Source organism: Diabrotica virgifera, chromosome 5, assembly GCF_917563875.1.
Source record: "Diabrotica virgifera virgifera chromosome 5, PGI_DIABVI_V3a".
Taxonomy (NCBI): domain Eukaryota; kingdom Metazoa; phylum Arthropoda; class Insecta; order Coleoptera; family Chrysomelidae; genus Diabrotica; species Diabrotica virgifera.
Window position 1 is genome coordinate 36749163 of NC_065447.1, and position 9861 is coordinate 36759023.

Genomic DNA, 9861 nt, shown 5'->3' on the forward strand with positions numbered 1-9861 from the left:
GGATAAAAACCTACATATTTCCTGTCTAGAGTTAGCGTCCGTTTTTTAATTATTAACAATTTAGTGCAATCAAAGCAGTAGCTCCCCCTTCACTTATTATCACTAGTCACCATTTGAACTACATTTTTAAAAATTCGAGTAAAATATAACCTTTTCGAATATGTAAAAAGATGTTTTCTACGGACAATATTTTTAAAGTTATTCTAAATGTTTATAAACTAGGATTTTTTACTATATTAGATAATTTTTTATCTTTTATTAATACATTTTGATATCGCTTTTCTACTTTCATTTGGCATACGCAGAATTGTCCTATCTTCATTATTTTCTGTCATTTGTTGTATCAAAACAAAGCTCTCTGGGATAATCAAATAGAATAACTTTTAAACTAATTAATGGATCTGTCTCAAATTTTGAGGGTTTGTTATGTACCCCAATACCCAACTTTGAGTGAAATACTACAGTTCTAAGTTAGTTTTAGTAAAAGTTAATAATAAATAACGATTTTCAGTTATTTTGCAGTTTACGAAGCAGTTTCAAAAATCGTCAATTTGAAGGTTTTTCAATAAAAATAAATTTTGTAATTTTAGGTCAACTATTTAGCTTTTTAATGGAGTGCAAAAAATGGAAAAAATCGCGTTGATTGCACTAAAATGTTAATAATTAAAAAACGGTCGCGATCCTAGGCAGGAAACATGTAGGTTTTCATCCTATAGGTCAACAGTCAACAATAACTAAAAAAGTAGTCAGCTACCTCGATATTTCAGGGTCACGAACATGGTATATTTCTTGCTTATTTCCCTGGAGTATATCTGTGCTACGACACGAACCTTATCTACTTGTAATAATACAGTTTTAAAATCCCAACTCTAACTGGATGTCCTACTGTAGACAAGTCAAATCTTTAGTTTCTGCAAAATGTGCAATATTGAAGTGTTCAATGGCCCTTCGCCTTTACCCAGCTGCCAGCGGCCTAATAATCACTAAATTTATGACTTCCGTCCTTTTTGAATAAATAGTGTTAAGATAACAGAATGCTATGTTTGTTTTATTTTTGTTATGAATGCAATTTGTTTTATTCTAGAAATGAATGCCCACTTCTATTTCATTGATGGATGAACATACATACTTGTTATTCGATTTTAATTTTTATATACAAATATTTTTTTGTACAGTATTTTTGCCGCCCTCTCACAATTTGCCGCCCTAGGCAACTGCCTATATTGCCTAATGGATAAAGCAGCCCTGTTTATGAACAGTTTAGGAGGATAACTACAACACTAACTTCAAATCAATGTTAAACTATCAAAATACTCAAATAAATGACACAATCTAGTAAAACAAGACCTTAAGATAGGCAGAACCGTATGTATATATAACACTAAAAACCACAACATTATTTATTATCACTATTTACAAATTTAAAAATCTGAGGAGAATAAGTGGAAAAATTAACTAAACCAACTAAAAAAGAATAAAAGAAGATACAAAAGATGATCTATTACATACTTAGAAAAAAAATAAATTTAGACTATGTTGATATTTAGAGAAACACCCAATGATCAGTACAGGGTGGCCATAGCTCAGTGCCTATGGTACTTCTGGCTTTGCCAAGCCGGACAGTCTGGGTTCAATCCCCAGCATAGACATCAGAAATTTTTCAAATCTAACTTAGCCACCACTGCGCTTCAAAGGACACCCAAAGTCGTCAGTCTTGGCTACGTACGTACTTGTTAACATTAAACTCCTGAGCTTGAAGGTTACACGAATGGCAGATGTACTTCTTCGTTCTCATAATCCTTAGTGCCCATCAGGGCTTTGGATGTCGGGTTCCGCCTCTTATTATCCATTTCTTCCATGCGCTTCTATTGGTGGCCAGGTTCTTCATATCTCTCATACTCATATGTCTCCTTTCCCCTATATTCTGGATCTGGTCCATCCATGTGTTCCTTGACCTTCCCTTTTTTCTTTTGTTTCCCATTTTGGCTTCATGTACCTTCTTTGTTATGTCTCTTGCTCCATTCGTTGTATGTGGCCAAACCAGTTCAATTGTTTGTTTTAGATCTTCCTCATTATCAGTTCTTGTTCCAGCTCTCTCCTTATATCTTCATTTCTGAATCTTTCAAACTTCGTGACTCCAGCTATTCTTCTCATGTATTTCATCTCGGTCGCATTTATCATTGATTCATGTTTCTTTTGCACCATTCATGTTTCTGCCCCATATGTCATTATCGGATTTACTATGCTGTTATACAGGGTGTCCCGAAAAGATTGGTCATAAATTATACCGCACATTCTGGGGTCAAAAATAGTTCGATTGAACCTAACTTACCTTAGTACAAATGTGCTCATAAAAAAAGTTACAGCCCTTTGAAATTACAAAATGAAAATCGATTTTTTTCAATATATCGAAAACTATTAGAGATTTTTTATTGAAAACGGACATGTATGATTCTTATGTCAGAAACATCGTAAAACAAAATTATAGTGAAATTTGTCCACCCCATAAAAATTTTATGGGGGTTTTGTTCCCTTAAACCCCCGACACTTTTGTGTACGTCCCAATTAATTCATTATTGTGGTACCATTAGTTAAACACAACGTTTTTAAAACTTTTTTGTCTCTTAGTATTTTTTGGATAAGCCAGTTTTTATCGAGATGCGGTTTCTTTTTTAATACATTTACATAAACATTTTCTGTGGGTTTTGCTCCTTTAAACCCCCCAAATGTTTGTGTACGTTCCAATAAAACTATTATTGTGGTACCATTAGTTAAAAATATGTTTTTAAAACTTTTTTGTCTCTTAGTATTTTTTTGATAAGTCACCTTTTATCGAGATATGGCTTCTTTTTCAAAATATACATAAAAATGTAAATTATAAATAAATTTTCAGATTATTAACAAGTCTCTATAATCGTACTTAACCATATACAAATATGTGGTGGATTCGACAAATATTCAAAATATCTCGATAAACACTACACGTTATAAACACAAAAACACGTTATCGAAAAAGTACTAAGAGGCAAAAAATTGAAAACATTGTTTTTAACTAATAGTAATACAATATTAATTTAATTCGAACGTACACAAAAGTTTGGGCGGGTTTAAGGGAACAAAACCCCCATAAAATTTTTATGGGGTGCACAAATTTCACTTTAATTTTTTTTTAAGATGTTGCTGCCATAAGAATGTCACATGTCCATTTTCAATCAAAAATCTTAAAGAGTTTTCAATATATGAAAAAAAAATCGATTTTCATTTTGTAACTTCAAAGGGCTGTAACTTTTTTGTGTGCACTATTGTATATAGGTAAGTGAAGTTCAATCAACCTATTTTTGAGCCCAGAATCTGTGGTATAATTTATGACCAATCTTTTCGAGACACCCTGTATATTCTGAGTTAAGTTTTGTTGTCTATTTTTGACTTTCCAAAAATTGTATTATTTAAAGAGTAATACACGTTAGTAGCCTTCTTCAGTTTATTACTTATTGCCATGTTGGTTTTCCCATTATCTGTTATTATTTTTCCCAAATATTCAAAAGTAGATACATGCTCTATTACTTGTTTCCTTACTATTATATTAGTATTCCTTTCTTTATTAACTTTCTGTTTGTTTAAGACACCCTGTGTAGAAATATGGCTTTTGGATGTCACTCAACCTATCCCGTATACAGCGTGTCCCAAAAGTAGCGGAACAGTCGAATATTTCGCGAACTAATCATTAGAGCGAAAAACTGAAAAACACGTTTTAAATAATTTTTAAAAATCTATCCAATGACACCAAACGCAATCTCCCACTCCACCCCCTGGAGGTGGGGTGGGGGTAACTTTAAAATCTTAAATAGAAACCGACAGTTTAAAATATATATATTAAAAGTACAGTAGAACGTCAATAATCCGGATTAATTGGGACCGGACCTCATCCGGATTATCAAATTATCCGGATTATCGAAATTACCTCAAAAAAGGCCAGTATACACATTAAAGTACAACAAACGTTTTAAAATTTTATGTTTTCTCTTGTACAGTAAAGTGTCTAGAGGTGAAATTAATCAAAACATTTTTTTATGTTTAAACACTGTATTGTAATTAATTTATAATACCACCATGTGTACAGTAAAAACATCAGACACTATTTGGGCTTTTAAAAAAATGTGTGAAATATTTTTGAACTGCGGTAGAGGTTCGTTTTTCGCAGCGAAGTTCTTAATTTATTTTAAAAGAATCAGATATTTTTGCTAGATACAAATCCGGATTTTTGACGTCCAGATTATCGACGTTCTACTGTATATGTGTATGTATGTATATAGAGAAAATATGGTGAGCAACTTGGACAGTCCATAGCAAGGCGGATTTCAAATTGAGTAGGGAGCCGCGAAAGATAAAAACAAAGAAAAAACTTGCTATGGAACTTTGAGGACCTCACCGTCTTGTTTATTATTATTCTTATTTTATTATTCTTATCTTATTGTTATTGTTATTAATTTTTTGTAGATTGTTTTTGAACACACCTATGATGTTGAAAGGAGGCTATAATTAGCTTAGGTACCTTAGCTTAATACCATCTCTATATTTCAGTACATAAATTACCTCTCAACAGCTACTGAACTAATTTTTCTTCGTTATTGATATTTTATGGACTTACGGTCTTTAAATATTTAATCTTCTTGATATAGTAGTCATGTTGAGACTGGCTGATTGACATAAAGTCCATTCCATAACAAAAAAAAACCACCAGTTATTATTGCAGATTTTGATTTCTTATGTAAAAGTAAACAACTTTTATTTGAGACATTTTTTCGAATTGTGGATAGATGCCGCTATAATCGGAAAAAACAATTTATTGTAATACCATAGGTAAATTATAAAAACGCTCTAATATCTCGGAGAAATTCACTTTCAAATGAAAAACCAAAAAATATATTTTTAATATTTTTCAAAAACCTATCGAATAACACCAAACATGACCCTCTATCCCACCCCCTACAGGTGGGGTGGGGGTTAACTTTAAAATGTTAAATGGCAACCTATATTTTTTATTGCAAATTTAGATTAATCATGAAAAATTGAGCAACATTTATCTAAAACATTTTTTAGAATTGTTGATAGATGGCGCTATAATTGGAAAAAAACTATTAGCGCCATCTATCAACAATTCTAAAAATTGTTTCGAACAAATGTTGCTTAATTTTTCATGACGAATCCAAATCTGCAATAAAAAATGGGGGTTGGTATTTAAGATTTTAAAGTTACCCCCACCCCACCTCCAGGTTGTGGAGTGGGTGGTCGTGTTTGGTGCTATTCGATGGGTATTTGAAATATATTAAATAGGTATTTTTTTGTTTTTCCTTTGAAAGTGTATTCCTCGGGATATTAGACCGTTTTTATTATTTACATATGACATCAGGATAAATGACTTTTCGATTATAGCGCCATCTATCCATAATTCAACAAAATGTCTCGAATAAAAGTTACTTACTTTTACGTAAGGAATCAAAATCTGAAATAAAAACTTAGGGTCTCCATTTAAGATTTCAAAGTTACCCCCCGCCCCACCTCTAGGGGGTGGAGTGGGGAGTCCTGTTTTTTGTCATTCGAAAGATTTTTGAAAATTATTGAACACGTATTTTTCGGTTTTTCGATACCATGTTTATTTCGAGAAATATTCAACCGTTCCGCTACTTTTGGGACCCCCTATATAAGCTTGATACATTCCCTACACATTGCTTGTCTTTCATTCTGTTATCTCGATTTACTACAAAGTTATGAATTATTGAATAAAGCATTGCATTGTATATTTTTTTAATTATGACAATAGTCATGGATTAGGTAAACGAAAATATGAAGATTGAAAAATAAACTAATTTGCTTATATCGGGAGTTGGCTATGAATTAAGGTCCCCTCGAGCTTGGGGCTCACGCAATCTGTGTCGACATGAACGAATTTTGACAAAGACCAACCAAGATTTTGGTAAAGCAAAGCGCATGTGAGTTTTGTGTAACATCCAGGAGGTATTTCATTATATTCTGACACAATCAATGCCCTACAAGTCTGATTCCAGATGAGGGTGACACTTTAGCCATACCGTGGGGCTCCACCGTTCCTGTAGTATTTATTATTGATGCTTTGACTCTAAGGTCACAAACTCTTCCAGAAATTATGAAAATACTAACAGCATATTGGAATATTTCACTTAGACACAGTCTTCAAATTAAAACTGCTGCTGCATTTAGAAAGCACTAGCTTTCAGAGCTGCTTAAATGAAAAATCACATTTCTTCAACTAAAAAAATTCAATTTTCTTCAAATATCATGAAATCCCAGCTACTCCCATTTGGAAATGCGTGATAGCACATTTTTTGTGGTAGAATATTACAACAGTCTATACAGGACTTTCAAAGCAAAAACATTATAAATATTTATACCTTCTGGTATCAGTTTTGTACAAGAATTAAGTAATATGACCACCCTCATCATCCAGCCTTCTGCGTACAATATTGAACATAGTCCTCCCCTAATTTCTTCCAGTTCTGTCAATCTTGATCTGCTTGCAGTAATTCCCAGTAACCATTCCCTTTTGACATTGTCTGTCCATCGTGTAGGTACCTCTGCGTCTTCTATCTGCTTGTAGTCTCCATACTTTAATTTTTTGGACCCACTGACTGTCATTCATTTTGGCCACATGGCCCACCCACCTCCAGTCATGCTGTGAGCTCTATGACCACTCTAACAAACTTCAAATAGAAAATGACATCAAATACAAAAATGTGCTTGATCATAACTCATTTTGAAAATACATAACAGAACAGTTTTTATGGCATAAGAAAAACTACACTCTGTAAATGTTGTCTCATTTTTGGTTTAATTCTGTATAAAATAATATCTAAGTTAAACATGCTTCAAGAAAACTGTCTCAGGATCTTTTTAAACTTATACATTACTGATTCTATTATCTTGTCTAAGAATATTGTAAATGTTGCATTTGGTGAGACCAACACGTAAATAATTGGTATGTACTATACTATACCCCACAGGACAAATAATTCGATTTTAAATGAGCTACAGCAAACGTTTCTCCAGCAAAGTCCATCTCCAAAAAATAAAATACTTTGGACTTATGAGAGCAGACACAGAAAACATGGAAAGACTTGTTATCCAAAGAAATATAGAAGGCAGAGGATTCCCAACAAGATGGATCGACCAAATAACAGGAAGATGCAAAAGACCTATGCATGAGTTAACAGAAATGGTCAGATTTCTGATGTCAGAATGGTAAGATCAGAGACTGCTCTTTGGAGATGGACAATACACAACATCACAACGACAACAACACTCCCTCGAGGGGGTCAGAACTGAAGAGAGAGATATACCCCATAGCTAGGGTTACCATACGTCTGGATTTGAAAGACGTGTCCAGATTGTCGTCCGGATATGAGAAATGTCTGGATTTTTTCTTTACTAAAAAAAATGGAAAACACTTGGCCCAACGGTGCGAAATTTCATTCTGCACAGCACCTATTCTTTATTTCAAGTTAAGAATAGAACGTTATGCTTACGGAGATCAGTATTGCCAAACCTCCGCGTACAGGTGGATACTCAACTGCCGACATACGATTCATTCTAGTCAGTACGGTGTGGTATCTGCGCACTGCTATTGCTTATAAGAAATACATGCTATCTCCACAATGTTCTATTCTAAACTTGAAACGCTCCATAGTTAAGTTGGTCACGTTAAAACATAGGTGTATATGTATTTTAAATTGGCAGATATTTTCGATCTTAGTTGCACATTGTAGCGAAACAGCTGTACTTTTAATTGCGCCATATGCATTTTGCATATAATATGTACAATGTAAAGGATTAATTTTAATTAACCCTACCCATAGCACTAATAATGGCGGCAAGGAAAAAATGATTGAGAATGTACCTTAAAAATCACTTGATCTTTACTGTGTGTATCTAACATTCAAAAATCTTGGAGAAGTCCATTTTTACTGTGAGTATAAAATATAATTTTGTAGTCTATGATAGGATATGTATTTTTTATATAAAAGATGGAAAATATTTGTTTGTATTCATGATACAATAAAATTATTTAAGACCATAATATGTTTAATATAATAAACCCACATAATCTGAATTATTATTAAATAAGTGCAAAAAAACATTAAGAAATTATTTTTAAAAATAAACTATTTATAGAGGTACTTACACAGGCTTCCAACCAGCAGGTAAGGCTTTCATTAACCCCTCAGCAGCTATGGGAAGCAACTGAGGTTCTGAATCTGGGTCTATTCCAATTTTCACTGCATAGTCCTTAATTTCTATAAAGAGGAAAAACGGTAAAAACCTCTATTATTATTTTAAGTAAAAATATGAATTTTCCCTTCTATAAAACAATACAAACAAAATTTGATCTGATCAAAAAATAATAAATTAAAACATAAACGTCATTGCATTATTTTTTAATATATAAATATTATAAATAAACATGAGCATTGCCCCAGTTTTTAAAATATCAACAAACCTTCCTCTGAGGGGTGGCTGATTTCATCAAATATTTCTTCACAGATTATAGACATTTTTAGTAGTTTATTTTGAATATACCCGTAAAATCATTAGTGCTAATCCCTACATGTTTAATATTGTACAGCTGATTTACCATTTGACATTTAGAGCGGATAGAATTTTATTGAAAAATTTAGGGGTAAAAAATAAACAAATCCGGGTAGTTTACGCAGAGTCATCTAGAGGAGAAACCGTGAAAATACCATAAAAAATGCAAACAATCTTATTTGCTTACTCTATTAGTATATATTTTGAAGTATAGATGTCTAAAACCATTTTATTTCTTATGTAACCATTATATTTTTAAATATATTCATTTGGATGATTGAATGTGAATGCCAAATGCCAAACCATTTCGAATATGAAAAGATGAATTTAATATTAATTTAATACTCAAATAAATACAATTTTTCACAAAATTAAACATATTTGTATTTTATCGCTGATTGTTATTAAATCTTTGTACTATTAGGGCATAAAAATTTATAGAAAACTAGTTTGATTGGGCAACTGTTTTAAATTTTTTGCTTTATGATTTTCAAAATTATGGTTTTCTCCACGCTGTGTCTAGGTACACGCTAACGTGTACGCAAATAAAAAAGTTAGGTACACGCGAATTAAACTTCACCAAGCCAGTGACGTCATTATTTAGCGTGCGCAGTGATTTTATATTTTGGTACACGCTATTTTGATATGTTTAGGGCCGGTTGTTCGAACGCTAATCAACAATGATCATTATCAAATAATTAATTACTGTCAATGTCAATTGTTAAAACATAATTAATTACAATTCTGAGACTATAATCAATTAATATAACAATAATTATTAACATAATTAATAATAAATCTCATAATTGTAATTAATTATGTTTTCAGCAACCCAAACAAAGTTGACATTGACAGTTTTGGTGACAGTAATTAAATATTTAATAATGATCATTGTTGATTAGCGTTCGAACAACCGGCCCTTAGTGTTTGTTGTTTCTTTGATAGAAAATATTTTTATTAAGGGAAGGGGAAGGGAACCAAAACTATTCAGATGTTTCAAACTTAATTGTAATAAAACAATATGTATATAAAAGTATATATTCAGGTTTTTTTTTTTGGCATAGGCTTTTGCCATTCAGCCAGATATATTCAGGTTAGAAAAATAAATATTAGTTAACATGATATATACAAAATACTGCTAAAATAATTTTTATACGTGAGTTAATTATACCAGTTTATATGGGTGTTTATTTTTGTCGTGGTGTTTATTTTTATTTATACAGCGAGTTGAACTTGTTACGA

The 9861-nt window shown here is 32.1% G+C and overlaps 1 protein-coding gene across 2 annotated transcripts in view; it reads right to left on the minus strand.

The window, feature by feature from the left end:
• The window catches only part of LOC126885687 (centrosomal protein of 164 kDa), a 91906-nt gene extending 83127 nt beyond the window's left edge, over nt 1–8779 (minus strand). Inside the window, exons 1-2 of one of the 2 annotated variants that reach the window (XM_050652396.1) lie at nt 8531–8779; nt 8216–8327 (exon numbers count right to left, since the gene is read on the minus strand). In XM_050652396.1, the coding sequence (XP_050508353.1) occupies nt 8216–8327; nt 8531–8585 (167 nt within the window). In that variant the 5' untranslated portion in view covers nt 8586–8779. The remainder of the gene's footprint in view (nt 1–8215; nt 8328–8530) is intronic. The other variant, XM_050652395.1, reaches the window with a different exon arrangement.
• Between the last annotated feature and the right edge of the window lie 1082 nt (nt 8780–9861).